Here is a 21851-nt window from a genome sequence, read left to right as displayed (position 1 = left end):
AATGATTTCCCACTCTGTATACTGCTCCACTCCTGATGCTGTCATACACACTTTTTACAGTATGTAATCATGGCTTCATCATCCTCATACCTACACGGCTGCAGTCATGTCCTCTGCAGAAGGCAATGGAGATGATGATTGATGTATTTTCAGGGCAGGACTTCAGAGGGAAAGGATTCTCAAACGCCACATTGTGCAAAAGCTGCCGGGCGTCTGAGAGGTGGGAACAAACTGACATTGATTAGTCTCACATTCTCTCTTCTTGTCTCTCCTGCAGGGAAATGCAACACTTCATCTTTATCCTCACTTTCGACCGATCCTCGACATCAAAGGTAAGATCTTTCTTCTCATTTTCTGCTCCTGCCTTTGATCAAAGGCGATTTCTGCAGCTGTTACCACACTTTGTGCTGTTGGATAGAATGTTTAAAAAATGTTGTTGCTTAAATCCCGATTGTTGTGTTGCATTAGGTGAAAGAAACATAAATATTTATCTGTAAATTATCCATAATTACACACTAACAGCACCTTATTTCCATATTTACCATGCATCCATCCATACATAGATCTGCATCCATCCATATATACATCCATCATCTAAATTTACAGTAATTCCATCCATCCATACATCTGCATCCATCCATTTACTGCATTTGCATCCATCCATGCATCTGCATCCATCCATTTACTGGATTTGCATCATCCATGCATCTGCATCCATCCATATATGCATCCATACATTCATCTGCATCCATCCATATTTGCCGTGCATCCATCCATCCATACACACATCTGCATTCATCCATTTATTTGCATCCATCCATATATGCGTCTATTCATCCATCTGCATCCTTCCATATACAGTATACATTCATTCGTTCATTTGCATCCATCCATATTTACCGTTCATTCATCCGCATCCATCCATTTATGCATGCATCCATCTGCACTGAGCTATCCGTATACACAACTATTCATCCTTCTACATCCATCCATATATACATCTATCAATCAATCCGTGTATACATTTTACAGTCTTTGCTCTTTTGCTGGTGCTCAGGATCTTCTGCTACATCCTTTCATTTACATTCATCTCAGGAGCTTAGCTCTCATTGGCCAATATTCACCAAGAGGAGTTTTATGACTCATTTTACTTACATTAAGGACATTATTTTAATTAATGGTGAAGAAATGAAAAGTACATGCTTTTTTAATGGTTTGTTAACTAAAAAATGTCACCGCAGCTCCAGTGGTCGGATATGAAGCCATTTTCTGCACAAGCAGCTGAAACATAATATTGATAAAACCTACTAATGGCTGAGCTATGGTCTGATCCAGCAGAGGAGCTGGGAATGGGTTCAATGAGTGATCCGGTTCTGTTTGGAGAGTTTGGTGTGGGATTCAATGGAATCTGGTAAAGTTGCAGCATGTTGCCTCACAATCCTTCTTCCCTGGCTAGCTTTAAGTCCCACGCCCTTTGCTAAAGCTGCCAGTTGAAGAGTTGTTGTGTGTAACTATAAGGCAACTGAACAATTACAGATACTCCACCCATGTAGCTTTGAGTTGAAAGCAGGGTTGGGGTCAATTATAATTGTAATTGTGTGATTAATAAATTAATTACAATTATGATATAATTGTAACTGGAAAAATATGTTGCTGTTGTAATTAAATTGTAATTGAATTCAGATAATTGCCTTTGTATTTGAAAGTGGCCTGGAAATTTGATAAAAATTGTCAAATACAATTTAAATAAACGCAAAACTGGGAACCACGCTATAGTTCTATGGTTTACACATACGTATTTAACAATTATTAAAATATGTTTAATATCAATTTAAGCGGTCAGTTCTCTTGAGAATCAATATACCATTTTAAAAAAAAAATTTAAATTGAGGGGTATGCTGGCTCATACATCCACACCAAATATATTAATACCTATATTTTCATGGAAAAACAAGAGATGAGAAACGAATGCTAAATGAACTTGATCTATATAGTGCTTTATCCCTACACTGAAGTAGTCTCAAAGGGCTTTACAATATCATTCACCCATTGACACTCGCATTCACACACCAATGGGACTGAGCTGCCATGCAAGGCGCTAGTCAACCACTGGGAGCAACTTAGGGTTCAGTGTCTTGCCCAAGGACACTTTGACACATAGACGGGTATAGACAGGGATTGAAACCCCAACCTCTCGATCAGAAGACAACCCCTCTGCCACCTGAGCCAAGGTCACCCATCTGATTGTAGAAGAGATGAGTGTAAATGGAGAACAACAAAACTCCAAATTTGTCTAGAGACCTTTACAAAATGAGTCTGCAAGAATTCAATAATGGCTTGTTCAAAGCGAGACAGCAACACTTTTCTGAATTTATGGCTAAAAATGTCAACAATAGACAAATTGGATGATAGATAATATATTTTAGTGCATTTTACAGCTAATTAAAGACAAAAGAGATGCTAACAGAAAACTAACACAAGAGAGGATATGTTTTATAGGCTTATTTAATAAAGACTCAGTAATTGTGATGAATTCTAATTATTTAAAAAATGACTTTCAGGGGGGAAATAATAATTGTAATTGAAAAATGCCAGTGAACGTAATCGTAATTGAGTTGTAATTGAACATGGATAATCTAAGACATAAACGTAATTTAATAATGTAGTTGACCCCAACCCTGGTTAATGTCTAACCAAGCTGGTGCCAGTGTTCTCACACTGAAAGACAAAGCAGAGTTATTCTGTTTTTTCACTGTATACGTGTCTGAACATGCTCTCCCTAGTTTCCCTAGAAGTTTCCTTTTCAGCTGATCATTCCTCTGATGTCCCAGAGGTTCTTAAGTATTGACCACACTGCAGCGTCCTGTGCCTCAAGCTTCTACTCACCTAGGAAGAAATAAATAGCTGGCTTCTTTCTCTGCCTGAACGAAGTCCTTGAGCACCCAACGCATCCGTCTTTTCCAGGTGTGATGGACTACGTGTCTGCAGAGATTTCCACTTCTAAGCAGAAGAAATTCAGCCTGGTGACGTTTGTGGACACTCCGGGCTTGGTGGACGGTGACATGGTCTACCCGTTTGACGTCAATAGCGCCATTACCTGGTTGGGTAGGTCTTTGTAGTGTAAGGTCAGGCATTCCCAGTCTTTAGGAACACTAAATAATAGGCGTGTGCATTGCTATGAATCTGACGATAGGATTCACGATTTGCATGTCACAATATAATATATCCCGATACTAAACAATATGATATATATTGCAATATCAATAATAACACTTTTCACTTTTACAAGTACAAAGTGGTATGAAATTATATTAAACTTGTTAGTACCATTATCAAAAACAAGTGGTATGTTTCTCAAACTGTCAAATTTCATTTTTGCTTCTACGACATATTCTGATTCTGTTAAGTTCCTAAATTCTTAATAAAAAGTAACCACATACATCTACAAAAGGAGTGAGGTAGTTTAACAAGGTCTGATGTGGTTCACTGACACCTGGTGACTGGGTGTTTACGTGCTATGCATATGTTGGTGCAATTAAATGGTTTCTTGTTAAAAAAACATGATTATGAAAACCGATTTGGAAATTATTTGGATCAATACGATAATCGCGCAGTGAAATATTGTGATATATCGCCAAATCGATGTTTTTCACCATGGTAGGAATAGCTTTGGATTGTTAAGTTACAATAATGAATATAGCAACTTAGATTTATTTGGCTATTTTTTTCTGAGCACAAAATTAAAGTATTCCATGTCATTTCAACAAATGTCCTACGCTCTTTGGTCTTAAAAAAAATCTGATTTTTTTTTTTACTAATTGTCCCGTGATTATTCAGTAGGTACAGCACATTTTTTGTTTGATTGGATGAATACTTTTTGAGATATGAACAATTTAGTGAGGGGGCTAGCTGTCGATTTTCACTAGTCTTTATTTTTCCTCCATTTTCAGCTTTGAGTATCTCAGGAACTATACAGCTCCACCTATGTTACAAGTGAAAAACTAATAAACAATAAATGATTATAACGCAGAGGCAAGCTACAATGGCCTCATGTAAAGGATTTTCAATTTTTATGGGTAGTGAAATAACCCAAAGTTGGGGTCCAAAGTAAAAATTACGAAATTGTATGAAGAACATTTGTTTTATATCCCAGGAATAGGTCATCTTCATACTATAAATAGTAAATAAATAAATAAAAATTTGTAATTCAAGAAACTGTCACCCATGAACGAATGTATATACAGTACATATGTGGCTAATTATTAGTGATGTGAACAGTCTATGTACATAGCTAAAAGCTGATCAAATTGCAGGGAACTGAGGCATATGCTAAGTTGTTTACTGAAGACCCAAACATGTTCCAGCCCGAAATCCGGACAAACTTTTTTCCAATTTTGAGGGCCTGGCATGTCCACCAGATAGGATGTATAGCAGATATTTTTGTATATTCTCAGAGAGTAGGTGGAGCTGTATTACTATACCAAATTTCAGTTTCTTATGTAATTTTGTTCCGGAGATATTTGAAGCTGAAAATGGAAGAAAAATAAGGAGCAGGAATCATTGGCTATCAGGGGCATGTGAATCTGACAATCATCAGCATCACAATGAAACAAGATGCCTTATTTCCTCCTTATAGACCCCAGAGGTAGTAGGTACAGGGCATGAAGAAGGGGACCAAGAATAGACCCTTGAGGAACACCACAAGACGGATGCACAGAAGCAGATATGCAGACCCAATATAAATAATTTTCTAAGAGTTTGCTAAGGATTTAGTACCAATGGATTACCTTATGATGAATGCATTGCAGGTTGATATTGATACAGTTGAAATGTTTTGATTAGATTTCCTTGTCATTCATTTTTTCAGGAGAGCAGGCAGATTTGATATTTGTGTTCTTTGACCCAATGGGCCAAGCCCTGTGCAAACGTACGCTCAACATAGTGGAAAAGCTGAGTGAAAAATGTGGAGACAAGATTTTGTTCTACCTCAGCAAAGCTGACGAAGCGGGAAAGGAAACGGACAGGCAGGTGAGATCATAAGATGTATATCATAATTTTCATTAAAGGTTTGAAACCATGAGAGTGTGAATTGGGTCACAATGTTTTCTGTTTCCAGAGAGTGATGATGCAGATAGTCCAGGAACTGTGTCGAAGGCCTGGACTGAATAAATGTGGTTTTGAGATGCCAACAATATACATCCCCAACCCACAGAAGGTAACCTCATCATAGGTTTATCATGAACTTTGTTTCAGTAATAGAAAGAACCAGGGTTGGAGGTCAATTACATTTTTCAATTACAATTCATTTTCAATTATCCATGTTCAAGTACAACTCAGTTATGATTATTGGGGCCGGCATTTTTTCCACTTACAACTATAATTAGAATTGAAAAAGGTCAATGACAATTATATTCTTAATTTCTAATGTTCAAATTCAATTAATCACAATTACTGAGCCGTTAATAAATAACCTCATAAAAAGTAACCTTCCTCTTGTGTTAGCTTTCTGTTAGCATCTCTTATGATAACGGGTCGGTTTTGACCCATGTCTTAAATCAGCTGTAAAATACACTAAAAAAACACATATCCATGAAAATATTAGCATTAGTATATTTTTGACAGTATACACCTCAATTTCAAATCTTCAAGAGAACTGACAGGTAGTGGGAAAAGTGATTTAAAACATATTTTAATAATTGTTTTAATAACTACATATATGTAAGCCATTGAACTGTAACATGTTTCCACAGGTTTTGCGTTTAATTCTAATTGACAGTTTTTTATAGAATTTTAATACCAATTACAAAGTCAATTATCTGAACTTAATGAAAATTCAATTATGATTACAACAGCAATGTATTTTTCAGTTACAACTACAATAATTATGGAATTATTGTAATCGTGGAGTTGATAATTTATTACAATAATTAAATTAACACTGATATGAACAATGAAAAAAGCGATTGTGATGTAAAACTGGTCTGCAGTTAATTTTCTAACGTCTCTTTTAGGCATTGTTGGGGTCAATTATAATTATAATTGCGTAATTGAGAATGAATTACAATTATGGTGTAATTATAACTGTAATTGTAACTTTAAACATCTGTTGCTGTTGTAATTGGGTCTGGATAATTGACTGTAATTGTAATTGCTATGAAAATTCTATCAAAATAGCCAATAATAATTCAAAGCGAACCATGTAACAGTTTTTATGTACATATGTAATTAACAATTATGCCACCTTTTACCATTTAAAAAATAATTTTAAGACAGACGCCCACACCAAAAGTATTAAAACCTTCATTTTCATTGATTATGAAGCCTAACAAGGAAACCAATAGATAGGAAATAAATTAGATGATAGTTATTAGTTTTCAGTGTATTTTAGGACCCGTTAGCATTAGAGAAGCTAACAGAAAATTGTGATTAATTGTAATTGAGAACATAATTGTAATTGACTTTCTGAGGATCAAAAATATTGTAAAAAATTGCTGGTCACTGAAATCGTAATTGAATTTAAATGAACCATGGGTAATTGAAAATGTAATTGTAACTGAAAAATGTAATTGACCCCAACCCTGCATTTAGGTTTAAGAAGAGATTCCTTGTCTCGGTTGATTTATGTTCTACTGCAATGTGTGTCATGGTGCAAAGTCAGGGGTCATAAACCCATTCTACGTTACTGCTGCACCATCTTAAATGTCTCCTGTGTGATGATTGGTTTGTTCCTGCAGAGCATTTAGTTTCTTCAAAGACTTCAAAGTCAGTTTATAAAGTACATAATGTTTCCTTTCATGGGTTCTTCTGTTGTTTAGCCGAGCCGGTGCGTGAACCAGATCGACGGAATGTGTCAGACTATTGAGAAAACCATCAACCAGGCCGTTCAGAAGACACTGGACCAGTTGGAGAAAGACTGTGACCTCATTTGTTCAACAATCAGCAGCAAACTAGATAAAGACAGGTCTGTTAATGCAGTGTTGAACACACTTTGGCCCTTTGTCAACCTTAGCGTGAAAACGGGTACAAATATGAGTTCATATTTGGTCATAGGACAGGACTCACATGTGATTTATGAAGCATTTACAGGGTTCTCACCAGGAATCTTTCACAGCATAGGTGAAGTAAAGCTAAAGATGGGTTGTTTTGATGTTGTTTCAAATCCTGTGATTAAATGAGGTGCGATGTCTAACCAGGGGATGTTGTGCATGCACACAGGACGGACGTGTTGTTCAACAAAAGCGTGCGCCTCCATTCGTTCCTCTGTGGAGCTCTGGGAGTTTTCCTGCCCGTGCTTTTCATCCTCAGTTTCATCGTCCACACTTTGTCCAAAGAGCAGCTGGACGAGCTGCTGGGTGAAGGTCTGGCTCGTACCTTCACTGTCTTCACAGTAAGTCCTCCCACTCTGCTGACTCTGACTGATGATTGTGCAGTAATGACTTTTTTCATGTGCTTCACAGGGAATTATAATGTATTTATGGGAATGGATACCAGAAGATGGACAAGTTGTTTTTGTGATCGTATTCGGGGGTTTTTGCTACCTTCTGCTTTTCCTGGCCAAGCGTTTTGCAAGGTAAGTTTTACAGGTGCTAATTACAGTAAGTGTGTTAATAATAATAACATGTCAAATCACTAGGCGTTTTGTCATGACTCGACGCTTCTTGTGCAGCAAAACAATGAATAAACAGTTTTCTGTTATTTTGTGCATTATATACTGCACATGCAAACAATGAAATAAACAAACTAATTTATGGCTTAAAGTAGACATAGGCAACTGGTGGCAAGAAATGATAAAGTTCACTTTTAATTTGAAACGCCTTCATTGATAAACAATATAACAGGTTGATTTGATCAGATTATTGCAGTGTGACTGAGGATCAGCCGCATTCTGTCCGAGTCACAGTTAAAATCTCTTTCCTTGATCATCGTCGTCATCATCATCATCATCATCATCGTTGTAAAGCGTGACTGAGTTAGATGAGCTGGAGATATGAGGAAATAACGCGGCCGCAGAGCGTCCTGCTTTAATACAGAGGATGTTTGCAGTGAAACACAACTATTGGCTTCCATAATACACAGTTTTAAATATAAATAGTTTAAAGTGACCTGAGCTGATCCTCATTAATATATGTGTGGGAACAGTTTGTGTTCCATTCTCATCTGCATATGACAGCTTGTTTCACTCTGTAGTGGATCAAACTGTGACTTTACGTTGGACATAGTATGAAAATAGTTGAATCATTGTGACCAACGTGGACAGAAGTCTGTCAGAGTTTTAATTAATCATGCAGCAGCAGCAGCTGAGTGATCACAGCTGCTGCTGCACGGTGCACGAGTCCGTGTGGCTTCAAATGTAACTACGTCCATATTTCTAGTACAATATAATGTTTCACCTTATCAGGGCGCTGCACTTATTCCAGGGTTAGAAGCGCGTAAGAGGAAAAGGACTTACGTACACCGGAGAATGCGCGTAAAGCCAAATTTGAATGGGAACACCCACATTTCAGGGCTGCTCCACCCACAGTGCGTAACTGGGATGAAGGTGTGCAGCGACTGACTTAAGTACAGGGGGAGAATAGCACACAGCCAGAAACAGCGCCGCTGCGTGGCTTTTTGGACTTACGCACATGGGAGAATAGAGCTGTTAGTTCTCAATGGATTTTAGCTGGAAGTTGATTATACTTTATTTTCATAAAACATACTCTGTACTTTTATAGATGTACACTACTGGTCAAAAGTCTTAGAACACCACACTTTTTCCAGTTTTTTACTGAAAATGATTCAGTTTATTGTGTCATTGCACTATGACATGAAAGCATAGAATAAATAAATGAGTTGAAAAAGAAATGATGGAATCCATGAACAAAACTGTTCATCTGATGCTCATGAGGGTCTGGTACCACAGTGCTTTTATGCAGACAGAGGGGATTGGAAGTATCACCTGTAGGAATGAGTAGCACCAGCTTTCAAGGCTGATTCAACCTTCATTGGTGCAGAACAGCTTTACATTGTTAACCCACTTTGTGTTCCCTGAAAAAGGCCTATTTGTATAATTCTGAAATTTACATTATTTTTCAGTGTTGCGTAACCAAACCTTTTTTTTTTAACCTCTGGCTGTTCAGTTCTTACCTTTGTACAATTTCAAGCTATTCATTGCACTAAAAGACCAGTAGTGTATGTGGGTACTTTTTAAAAACTTAACAGAATCAGAATCTGTTGTAGAAGCAAAAGTTTAACTTTTATGACAAATGAAATTTGATAGTTTAATAAACATACCACTTGTTTTTGATATTGTTACTTGAATTACAGTTAGACACCATTTACTCGTTCTTGTAAGTTTAAAAATAAGAAAATGTTTTTCATACCAAAGTGTACTTTTTGTAATTTTCGATATCGTGATGTATGTAGTCGGGATATGTTGGGATATATTGTATAATCATATTATGGCAATGCATTGTACAGCTGTAGTATGTATTGTGATTGATCAGCCCACACAGACACACTTACTTGTGTTTTTCATCACCAGTAAGAGGAATAAAACGCTGACGAAGAAGGAGAAGAGGAAGATGGCCGAGTACAGTGATTATATCCAGGATATTGTCAAACCTAAGAAGGTTAGTGAATGTCTTGGTTTTGAATGAAAAGATTGTACAAAGGTTTATATTTGTGTATTTAATCTTTGTGTTCAACATTTGGATGATTGAATCCGACCACTTTCATAGAGATCACTTGAAGCCAGGGTTGAGGTCAATTACATTTTTCAGTTACAATTACATTTACAATTACCCATGTTCAATTGCTATTCAGTTATGATTACAGTGACCAGCATTTTTTCCACAATTACAGTTAAATTACAATGATTTTTTACCCATTTTTAAGTCAATTACAATTACGTTCTCTATTACTACATTTCAATTACAATTAATCACAATTATTTTACAATTATTTATTATCCTCAGAAAGTTAATTATAAATACACTCTCAATTACTGAATTTCAATTACAATTAATCACAATTATTTTGCAATTATTTTTAACCCTCAGAAAGATAATTATAATTACGTTCTCAATTACTACATTTTAATCACAATTAATCACAATTACTGAGCCATAAATAACCTAATAAAGGTTAACGTTCCTCTTGTGTTAGCTTTCTGTTAGCATCTCTAATGATAACAGGTCATAAATCAGCTGTTTTTACAGGTCTTTAGTAGAATTTGTGTTGATTTTTCTTTTATTTTGTGTGTTTTTTGTCGTTCTACATGAGGTTTTTTGTTATTTTGTGTGTATTAGTCATCATGTTGTGTATTTTTGCTGTCACTGTATTTGTTGTCATTTTGCATCTAATTTTTTTCCTATCTATTGGTTACCTTGTTAGGCTTCTTAATCAATGAAAATATTGGTATTAATATTTTTGGGTCCATATATCCTTTGATTTATTTATTTTAAAATGGTAAAATGTAAGAAAGCTTGATATGAAACATATTTTAATAACTGTTAACTACATACTGTATGTGTAGAACTGTACATAGAACTGTAACATGGTTCACCAGTTTATAATTTACAATTTCTATAGAATTTTCCTGGATATTACAATGTCAATTATCTAAACTCAATTACAATTTAGTTGCGATTACGTCAGCAACAGATTTTAAATATTACATTTACAGTTAGAGTTGACCCATCCCTGCTGCAATCACAAACGTTTCCTCTCACTGTGTCTATTGTGTTTTATCAGGCCAAACTGTACGAGTGGTATCTGCAGCAGTGTGCAGCTGAATACGACCTGTGAACAAGTCGAAGACGACAAACGCTCACATGTCCGAACACTTTGTCTACGACAATGTTTTGCATTCATTGACTTCCTTCGCACACAGAGTTGTCCTCTCAGTGAATCAGGTATTAAATGTGATGCAGCAGTCATCATCATCATCATCATCATCATCACTGCCGACGTCTTTCATCTCCGCTGCTGCTTTAAGTGCCTTTTTATTATTATTATTATTGTTGTTGTTACGGAACAAGCTGTGATTTTTCTAAAGTGACTGGATTGTTTTAAATACTCACTGGAGCAGATAAAGAAGCTAGAAACTCACCAGCAAATCATATTTATGAAGTTTAGTGTAACTTTCATACTTATTTTGTCACTGTTTACAGATCCTCAGCAAGAAAACCCAAAGTGGGGAACTAATGCTGACTTTATGCAATAGATTCAATAATTCCCATTCTGTCTTCTTTGTAAACAACATGTTAAGGTTTCATTTATTCAGACAACTGTTTTCAGCAAATTGACTTTGATCTCCTGACATGTGTCAACTCTCAGCTGTCAGCGTTCCTCAGAGGCAACTGACAGTCCCATACCTGGCACTCTTTTCTCCAGAGACCATCTGGCGACAGGGGGTGTGACCAGCCTGACAGAACTGAAAGAACTGCTAAGGACACATCAAAGTGATCAGCAGACTTCCTCAGAGGTGCTTGCTGATCGCTTTGATGTGCCTTTGACGGGTCTGTCAGGCTGGCCACGCCCCCTGTCGGCCGATGGTCTCTGGAGAAGAGAGTCCCAGGTGTGGGACTGACAGTTGATACTCGAAACATGTCTGGAGATCAAAGTACATTTCCTGAATAAAAGTTGTCTGAATAAATGAAAGCTTACATAATAGGTTGACTAACAGCCTCTGGGCATTAAAGATGAACATTTGATCAAATGCACAATAATATTTGATTGTTTTCTCCTTAATCCAAAGAGTCTCTCATCGTTAGAGTTTTATGATTCAAATGATCGTCAGCCATATTTTATTTGGGAACCATGATGGAATGATATTTAGATAAACAGTCGATTCAGCTCTGATAGTTTATTCCAGTGGTTCTCAACCTTTTCAGCCTGTGACCCCAAAAATAAAGGTGCCAGAGACCGAGGACCCCCACTGTACTTGAAGGTGGTTGAACACAGACATGAACATTGAAGAACAGTCATGTGGAGACAGGGTCATCTATAAGGGAGAATAAAGGGGAGAGAATTTTGGGGTCCATCCATAAAGTCAACAAAATGATGGTCCATTGTTCTATGAATCTGTGATAACCACATTTATTTATTCATCTGAATAATATCCACTGTTATCCAGGAAGTTTATCATGATTTGTTACGTGTATATAGTCATCTTAAAGATGCAAATCCATGTTTTAATCAGCAATAAAATGGGTTAAAAGTGACCAAAAATGGTGAAAAGGGATTTTAAAAACCACAGAAATTGCAAATTAGAGTGACCAAAAATGGACAGAAAAAGTGATAAACAGGGTTCAAAGTGTCAATATTAGAATTAGATGCAACAATTAGTTTAAATTGGCAAATAATGAGCATGACAAATTGTGAATGTGGTTAAAGTGGCAAAAATAAAAGCATTTAAAAGTGACAATAATGGGTTAATATATGCAACATTAGGAGGGAAAAGATTGTTTAAATGTGCTGAAAATGTCTTGAAGGTAGAAACAATGTGCAGAAAAGACATTGAAGTTTAATGGAGAAGTGTCAGAAATCTGAGTAATGTAACAATAATGTATTAAAAAGAGAAAAAATATGGCAAAAAAAGTGAAGAAAAAGGTTAAAATATGGCACGTTTGGTGTAGTTGCAGAAAAATGGTAAAAATAATCAAAAATGTGCTCAAATGGTCCTGTCTTCACATGTCTGTTCTTCAGGGTTCATGTCTGTGTTCAACCACCTTCAACTACAGTGGGGGTCCCCAGTCTCTGGAATCTTTAATTTGGGGGTTGTGGTTTCAAATTGTGAATGTGGTTAAATTGGCAAAAATAAACATAAAATGTGATGAAAAGAGGTTAAAAGTGACAATAACGGGTCAATATATTTGACAAAAGTGGTTGAAAGGGTTTATAAGTGCCCTAAATGCCTTGAAAGTGGGAAAAACGTGCAGTAGAGGCACATTTGATGGAGAAGTGGCAGAAATGGGTGTAATGTACCAAAAATGCATTAAAATGCAGTGGCAGAAAAATGGTAAAAATGGGCTCAAATTGTTAAAAAAAATATATTCTTAGTTTCTTGAAGGCATCTAGGGACCCCCTCCCAGTGTCTTGCGACCCCAAGGTTGAGAACCCCTGGTTTATTCTACAGTACAGTGGTCGAGGTGAGACGTGACGTCTATCGCTGAATATATTCAGCATTAAAACGTGTACTTTTCCTACAGATGGACTGAACCTGTAGCCACTCCAGCACATGTTTGATGCAGTCCATGTGTTTATTAGTCACATCTCCTTAGGTAAACCTTCAGGCACTGATCCAACACTACACAGCTCATATTTATCCATCATTACATACATGTCAATACTTGTCACTTTCTATTGCAAAAGATACAGTGACAGTTTGTCTGGGTTTGTATCCCAGTCTAATAAACAGCAACTTAAAGCTGCTTAACCACATAACTCACATTTTTAAACAACTGTATCTGTCTGTCATCCAAAGGTTGTTGTCAAAATGAATCCTCTGATAGTGATTTAGTCACAAACTGAAGTCGCTCAGATGTTTGTTTTCATTTCCACCCTCAACAAACGGGTTCTTGTCACACGATCATGTAACTTGAACTTTGGAAATGTTTTTGCACAGTGCATTGTGGGATATTGTGTTCTGTAGAAAAATGCAAAGCCTACGCCAAAGTGGAAAGTGTAATGTTTGTTTGTCTGTTAGCAGGATTACATCTGAAGTACTTTACAGATTTTGACAAGATTTGAACCAAAATTAGACCTTACACCATGGAATATTCCATTAAATTTTGGAGATGTTCTGGATCAATATACTAATTCTAGATCAGTTTTAAAAATCTACAAATCCTTTTTTGAATCCTAATTGGTAAAAATTAAAAAAAATTGGTCAATCTTTATGAAAATTGAGCTGCTATGTCGGGTTGGTTCCTCAATTACTCCACAGAGTTTCATCTCGATCGGATCCGGGTTGTGCATTTCATCGTGATTATTTTTAAATAATGGGTGTATCCATACATTGTGACCTGCTGTATGGTTATTAATGGGGATAGAACATTTTTTTTTTTTTTTTCAAATTCAAGAGACTGTCATCCAAGAACCAATGCATATGCTGTATGTGACTAATCATAAGTGATGTGAACAGTCTTTGTGCATACTGTAGCTCAAAGATGATCAAATCACAGGGAGCTGAGGCATACTGTATGTTTACTGAAGACCCAAACATGTTCCAGCCTCAAACCCTGACAAACTTTTTTCCAAATTTGATGGTCTGGTATGACCACCAGATAGGATGTATAGCAGATATTTTTATATATTCTGACAGAGTAGGTAGAGCTATATTCCTATACCAAATTTCAGTTTCCTATGTGATGTAGTTCCTGAGATATTAGAAGCTGAAAATGGTAGAAAAATAGGGATGAGCAAATATTGACATGACCCCCCCTCACTAACTTGTCCATAACACAAAAAGTATTCATCCAATCAAACTAAAAAACCCCAGAAATTTCTACCAATTGTTCCGTGATTATTTAATAGGCACACTGTACATTTTTAGACTGAAGTGCGTGGGCCATTTGTTGAAATGACTGTGGAACAGTTTAAAACAGTTGGTTATGTGGTCAAGCAGCTTTAAGGTAGAATATGCAAAGTCATCAGCAACAAAGTCCAGCTCTGGAGCCTCATTTATAAAAGTGTGTCTATAGGTAAGCACACTTCAGCTGGCGTACGATAAAAACCAGAAAGTGCGTACAAACTTGTTTTTTTTTACGATTTATAAACGAGGGATCACGTACGTCCAACGCTTTTTTCCGTTTATAAATCACAATCAACTCGAAAGTTATTGCACATGAGGAAACGCCTTTCTCCGCCCATATGGTGCCTATAAAAGGTCCGGTGAGCGCCCTAAATGAATATTCACTAATACAAAGTTCACGGTGAACGAGGGGTCCCTGGTCATGGAGGCTCCAGTCCTGCAGTTTATAAATGAGATTATCATTTGTTCTACGGAGCTGCATGATGGTGGCACAGGGTTCTATTCACCCATGTGCGTAAGTCCAAAAAGCCACGCAGCGGCGTTGTTTCTGGCTGTGTGCTATTCTCCCCCTGTACTTAAGTCAGTCACTGCGTGCCTTCATCCTAGTTACGGACTGTGGGTGGAGCAGCCCTGAAATGTGCGTGTTCCCATTCAAATCTGGCTTTATGCGCATTCTCTGGTGTGCGTAAGTCGTTTTACTCTTACGCGCTTCTAACCCTGGAATAAGTGCAGCGCCCTGATAAGGTGAAACATTATATTGTACTAGAAATATGGACTTAGTTACATTTGAAGCCACATGGACTCTTGCGTCACGCAGCAGCAGCTGTGATAACTCAGCTGCTGCTGCTGCACAATAAATTAAAACTGACAGACTTCTGTCCACGTTGGTCACAGTGATTCAACTATTTTCATACTATGTCCAACGTAAAGTCACAGTTTGATCCACTACAGAGTGAAACAATCTGTCATATGCAGATGAGGATGGAACACAAACTGTTCCCACACATATATTAATGAGGATCAGCTCAGGTCACTTTAAACTATTTATATTTAAAACTGTGTATTATGGAAGCCAATAGTTGTGTTTCACTGCAAACATCCTCTGTATTAAAGCAGGACGCTCTGCGGCCGCGTTATTTCCTCATATCTCCAGCTCATCTGACTCAGTCACGCTTTACAGCGATGATGATGATCAAGCACAGAGATTTTAACTGTGACACAGACAGAATGTGGCTGATCCTCAATCACACTGCAATAATCTGATCAATAATCTGATCAAATCAACCTGTTACATTGTTTATCAATGAAGGCGTTTCAAATTAAAAGTGAACTTTATCATTTTCACAGGATTTCAATGACATTTACAAGCGTTGGGAAAACTCCATGTAACGTGATTTTTAGACAGCCCCGCCTCCTTTCCTTCAGCCCGCCTTCATTCACAGACTACACGCTTTTGCTATACTTGCGCACGGCGGGCGTGTCCGGATCCTTGACCAGAGAAAAAGCGTAGGAGAGAAGCGCGTAACTGCAGACGGGAGAATAGAACCCACAGTCAACATGTAGAACTTGTTCTGGGTTTGGGTATTACTGCAACCGGTGCTAAAGACACAATAAAAATGATTTCATAACTTTACCTCAGTGATACTAAAACATCTCAGTGGACATTTTTGCAATTCAATTGTCTTCCTGTTGTGTGTGTGTGTGTGTGTGTGTTCCTTGTTAGAATGTGTGTTTTATGCTCAGAGACTTTAATCTGTGAAACTATTTCAGGTTCTGCCTTTTTTCATGTGAAGTTGTCTGTTTTTTTCATTTCATATCTGACCCACGAATTGATTCTGTCAAAACGCTCCAGACTGTTCACTCACTTCCTGAATAAACATTTTATATTGATCCTTACCAAGTTGTTTAATTGTTTTCTTCTTTTAAGAAAGGAGCACACAACAAATAACGCTTCAAACCAAGTGCGTAGAAAAAGCATCCAACCTCTCATAGTTTGTAAGACTTTTATTTCAAAGTGTAGCTTATAAAACTGCATTCTGGGAGAACGACGTGTTTTAAGGTCAGTGTGGAGTCGGACTAGGCAAGAAATCTCAGTTCCCAGAGTTAGTATCATTGATCAATCCAAAGTAACCATCAGCTACAATTGTCCACCTTTGGCTCAAACACCCCCTTTCTTTAACTTTTGAATACAAGTACCCCCTCATGTCCCACTACACCATTTTACTCAGAATTCTGTGAAGAAAAAACTATAGAGCATAATGATGGAACCAATGAATGATAACACACGTTTTAAAGAATCTCATTTTGTAAATATTTAGTACTTTCTGACTGAATATATTTCTATAGTTTTTTATCATCTTGGGTCATCTCCTGCCTGATGTGGGACCAAGACTGACTTGTTTTTTTCAGTTATCATTTTTAGGGTTTTTTTTTGTCATTTTGTGTGTTTTTGGTGTCATGTTGACTATTTAGTTGTTGTTTGTCTGTTCTTTTTTACTATTCAGTACATTTTTCTCTTATTTTGTGTTTTTGTTGTCATTGTTTGTTGTTGATGTTTAAGTTCATATCTCTCAGTGAGTGTTTTTGGTGTGGTTTGGTTGTTTCTTGTCTTTATGTATGTTTCTCCATAATTTGTGTGTATTTTGTCGTGATCTTGTGTGTTTTTCTCTCATTTAGTGTGTATTTGTTGTCGTTTCATGTGGTGCAGGTAATAGTACGTGTTTTTATCTCTTAGTGTGTGTTTGTTTTTGGTGTCATTTTGGGTATTGTGTTGTTGTTTGTTCTTTTTATTATTCAGTATATTTTTCTCTTATTTTGTGTGTTGTTATTTAAATTATCTCTCAGTGAGTGTTTTTGGCATCGTTTGGTTGTTTCTTATGTCGTTATGTATTTTTATAATTTTTGTGTATTTTGTCATGATCTTGTGTGTTTTTCTCTCATTTAGTGTGTATTTGTTGTCGTTTTTTGTGTTGCTGGTAATAGTACGTGTTTTTATCTCTTAGTGTGTGTTTTTGGTGTCATTTTGGGTATTGCGTTGTTTGTTCTTTTTATTATTCAGTATATTTTTCTCTTCTTTTGAGTGTTTTTGTTATAATTTTTGTGTGTTGTTATTTAAATTATCTCTCAGTGTCTGTTTTTAGTGTAATTTGGTTGTTTCTTATGTCGTTATGTATTTTTCTCTGTTATTTGTGTTTTTCTCTCATTTAGTGTGTATTTGTTGTCGTTTTGTGTGTTGCTGGTAATAGTACGTGTTTTTATCTCTTAGTATGTGTGTGTTTTTGTTGTCATTTTGTGTATTTTGTTGTTTGTCTGTTCTTTTTATTATTCAGTATATTTTTCTCTTATTGTGTCTGTTTTTGTTGTCATTTTTGTGTGTTGTTGGTGTCGTTTTGTGAGTTGCTGGTAATATTTAGTATAATTGTAATTTTTAACATGAAACACCATATTTTTAATATTTAATATTTTTCAATTACCCCCTGTATTGCCATCACATACCCCAATTTGTAAAACACTGGTCTAAAGAAAGGTATTCTGCTCGTGCACTGTACAAGCAAAGCCATCAATGCATAGAAATATAAAGAGATGCTTGTGTTAGTTAAAGCTGCGTTTATTTTTTTTTTTTTTTTTTGCAGAATTGGTCCCTGTCTGCTAAGCTTCGTTGCAAATGGGTGAAAAATGTCCAGCAAATTTCCATTTTGGAGATGTCCAAAAATATAAACTTTTCATTGGAATTATTTATTGCAATTAATATGCTAAGGTTTCATTTATTCAGAACACTTTTTTCAGGAATTTTACTTTAACCTCCTGACATGTTGCGACTGTCAGTCTTCCTCAGAGACGTCTGCTGATCGCTTAAATGTGTACTTATGGGTTATTTCTGGGCGTGGCCAAGCTGACAGTTCTATCAGGCTGGCCACGCCCGCTGTGGATCAGCAGATGCTGCAGAAATATTTATTGTAATTAACTAGAAATTGGGAGTACATTTCAAATAACTAATGCTGATATTTTAAAACAGGGGTTCTCACCCTGGGACCCACATTTTGCCATGGTCATTAAAATGCAACCCTTTTTTTTTTTTTTAAGAATTTAACCAACCAAATGTAGTTTTTCAAAAATAGCTGTTGAAAACACACACATATGTAATCTTTTTTAAAACATAAATCTTGATATTTTCCTATAGAACATGCATTTCACAGCATGCCAGTCAAAAGAAAAGTTTCTTTCAAATTAAAAGAAAAGTCCAACATGACGAACATTTTATTTTTGACCGGCTGTCTGCGACCCACACAGTACAGTTCCGTGTCCCACTTTTGGGTCCCGACCCGCCAGTTCAGAATCACTGTTTTAGCTGAAACAAATATATTTTACCAACTATATTTAACATCCCTGTTAAGGGACAACTTTCATTTAAGTTTTTGGATTTAATACAATTAGTTAAAATTACTCCCAATTTCTGGTTAATTCCAATAAATAATTTCTATGAAAAGTTTATATTTTTGAATATTCCAAAAATTCCAGAGCATAAGTTCCCATGGAAATTTCCTGGAAATTTTCTTTTGCAACCCAATTATACAACAATAATTCTTTTCTAATTTGGGGATTCATTCATTTCTAGTACAGTCATGCTGATCTAAGAAGGTCCATAACATATACAAACAACAACTCTGTAACTCACTCAAAACAGTATGTTCTTAAATGTGACAGAGCATCCAGGATTAGGACTATATACAGTGTAATTTGTACAAAAACAATGCCAAACCTCCATCCTGGGTTCTTATAAACAGTGCAGGTAGATACTGTACATGATGCAGCAGCAGGTCCGTGTATTGCTTGTGAAACAATGAGCCACAGTGTTTCCAAGGCTCCGTTAAGTCACATCCTCACAGTTGTCAGAACCTAAAGTGAGTCTGTTTCTCCCCCACAGTCACATCCTGTGTGTGAGTCTGAACATCAGAAATAGACGCTCAGTGTCTCCAGGTCTGTCCTTTACAAACCTTCACACACGTCCTCATTGAGAGCCTTTGTCAATCAACCAAGAAATGTCTCCAGTCCTGCAACGCAGATGTAGAAATTATTACATTATTATGACATCACAGGTCTGAATCATCCTTAAACTACAGCCAGGGTTGGGAGTCAATTACATGTTTTAGTTACAATTATGTTTTCAATTACGATTAGAGTGACCAGCATTTTTTACAAATTACAATTAAATTACAATTATTTTTTATCCTCAGAAATTCAATTACAATGATGTTCTCAATTATTAAAGTCCAATTACAATCATTTACAATTACTGAGCATGAACTAAATAACCCAATAAAAGTTGTGTTAGCTTTCTGTTAGCTTCTCTTATAACAGGTCCTAAATCCCCTGTATTTTTACAGTTATTTAGGAGAATTTGTTGCCATTTTGTAGATTTTTTTTTTTTAATTTTGTGAGTTTTTGCTGTCATTTTGCATGTTTTTGTGTATTTGTTGGTCATTGAATTTATTTATTTTTCTCATTTTGTACATTTCTGTTGTCGTGTTGTGTGTTTCTATTGTGGCCTTTTATGTTTTTGTTGTCATTTAGTGTGTTTTTGGAGTAATTATTTGTATTTTCATTGTCATTTTGTGTATTTTGGTTACATTTTGTGTTTGCAATTCTTTTTTTTTTTTTTTTTCAAAGCCCAGAGCGCCCCCCCACCCGAGATCCCAGTGGAGGAGCAAAGGCCCACGCCCAGTAGACAGCCAGAGCCGTGCCTAACAGGTAGCCAGTGGGTGCCCACCGGCGGGCCAAGAGTCAGTAGAGACCGGACCCCAGGCCAGAAGGAATTGGAACAGAAACAGCACCGGCAGCAGCCCGCCCAAGGACGACGGCCACAACCCCAGCCGCCTGGGGCACCAAGGGGACGCTGCAAGTCACCCCACTGTGCACCGGCCGAGCCCCCCAGAGTGCCCCAGATCACCCTTCATTGATGCCGCCAGTGCAATTAACCTTAGTTATTGTCAAAGTCAGGACCCCCCCCAGACCGTCATACCGGTATGCAGCGCGCACAGCCCCGCAGGGCACCACCCAAGCAGGGGCCACCCCGCGCCGCAAGCATACAAAGGCAAGGCCTGTGCCGCATATCCCAGAAGACCCCCGCCAAGACCGGCCCAGCCGGCAGGCCAAGCCCACTGGACCCCAAGGGCAACCCCCGGGACCGGGAACCCCCAAGAGCGAGCCTTCGGGCGAAGCCCCCCGGGGAGAGCACCAACCAGGTGTTCGACAGAGATTCCAACCACTGGAACAGCGAGCGCCAACCCTCAACAAACAGCATCCCCGGCACGGACACCAGCATCTCACCAGCATGCCCACCCCCCACACCGGCGCTGCAGGCCTCCCTGGGTCCGCACACCGCGGGTTACCGAACCCCAAGACAACCAGGAGACAAGACAAGCACCAAGCCATACCTAAAGGGAAGAGGCAGCCCACAACACCGCCCGGAGCGGTGCTCCCCACCCAACCTTTGTGTTAATATGTGTATGTGGTGCATTAGCTCCGGAGGGTGGAGGCGGTGGTCATACCCTGCGAGGAGTGGTGTGTTGAGGTGTGATTCAAATTGGAGGGATTGGTAGGGCAAATTGAGGTGAGTGCCACCCCTGTGCCACTACATGGTCCCCCCCCACCCTCGGCCCTGCCATCCAGCCCCCAAAGGGTTGGATAGAGGTGTGGTGCACCGCGAGCCCCTTGGACGCACCAAGCAGCACAGCCGGAAACCCACCCAGCAGCCACCTCCGAACTATGTTGGCCCACTGAGCACGGTGGCACCCCATCCCCCAGGCACTGCGGGGCACTAGCCACACCCACCAGCAATCCAGGGAGCGACTCTAGCCGCACGCCGGCCCCGAACAGCCCGCCCCGCTGCAACAGGGAGCGGCCAGGACCAGCACAGGCCCGCACGGTCCGACGATACAACACCATCCACAGGGAGGACGCCCCGGCTCCCCCGATGAGAGAGGACGCCATCAACCACCCAAGCAGGGCCACCCCACCAGTCACGGACCGATAAGCAGGCGAACCCAAGCATCCCCAGCCAGGCACCGCCACCCGACACCAATGCCACCAGCATTGTCTCTAATAAAATAATAATAAAAGTTAACCTTCTTTCTGTTAGCATCTCTGATGATAACTGGTCCTAAATAAGCTGTAAATTACACTAAAAACTAATATCTATCATCTAATTTCTTTCCCATCTATTGGTTACCTTGTTAGGCTTCTTAATCAATAAAAATATAGGTTTTAATATTTTTGGTGTGGGCATCAGAGCCTTTTTTCTGTCAGTATACTCTTTGATTTAAATTTTTTTAAT

General features: G+C 38.0%; 2 protein-coding genes across 8 annotated transcripts in view; one reads left to right on the top strand and one right to left on the bottom strand.

Annotated features, from left to right (window-relative positions):
* LOC114469662 (uncharacterized) overlaps window positions 1-21538 on the top strand; it is a 29051-nt gene extending 7513 nt beyond the window's left edge. The window contains exons 4-13 of one of the 3 annotated variants that reach the window (XR_003674794.1): window positions 278-332; window positions 2965-3105; window positions 4868-5028; window positions 5117-5215; window positions 6816-6961; window positions 7216-7387; window positions 7458-7570; window positions 9524-9611; window positions 10735-10895; window positions 20191-21538. Coding sequence is in view for 1 of the 3 variants with exons in the window: in XM_028457391.1 (XP_028313192.1) it covers window positions 278-332; window positions 2965-3105; window positions 4868-5028; window positions 5117-5215; window positions 6816-6961; window positions 7216-7387; window positions 7458-7570; window positions 9524-9611; window positions 10735-10788 (1029 nt within the window). In the remaining 2 variants the exon portion in view is untranslated. Of the gene's footprint in view, window positions 1-277; window positions 333-2964; window positions 3106-4867; window positions 5029-5116; window positions 5216-6815; window positions 6962-7215; window positions 7388-7457; window positions 7571-9523; window positions 9612-10734; window positions 11978-20185 lie in introns of those variants that run through there. The other 2 variants (XR_003674793.1, XM_028457391.1) reach the window with 2 other exon arrangements.
* Window positions 18793-21851, bottom strand: part of aifm3 (AIF family member 3) — a 39474-nt gene continuing 36415 nt past the window's right edge. For all 5 annotated transcript variants that reach the window (XM_028457387.1, XM_028457386.1, XM_028457389.1 and 2 more), the window contains one exon: window positions 18793-19569. In XM_028457387.1, the coding sequence (XP_028313188.1) occupies window positions 19527-19569 (43 nt within the window). In that variant the 3' untranslated portion in view covers window positions 18793-19526. The remainder of the gene's footprint in view (window positions 19570-21851) is intronic.

The sequence above is a fragment of the Gouania willdenowi genome, chromosome 9 (assembly GCF_900634775.1).
Source record: "Gouania willdenowi chromosome 9, fGouWil2.1, whole genome shotgun sequence".
NCBI lineage: Eukaryota > Metazoa > Chordata > Actinopteri > Blenniiformes > Gobiesocidae > Gouania > Gouania willdenowi.
The sequence above is the reverse complement of the archived record's forward strand: the minus strand, read 5'-3'. Positions and strand labels throughout refer to the sequence as shown.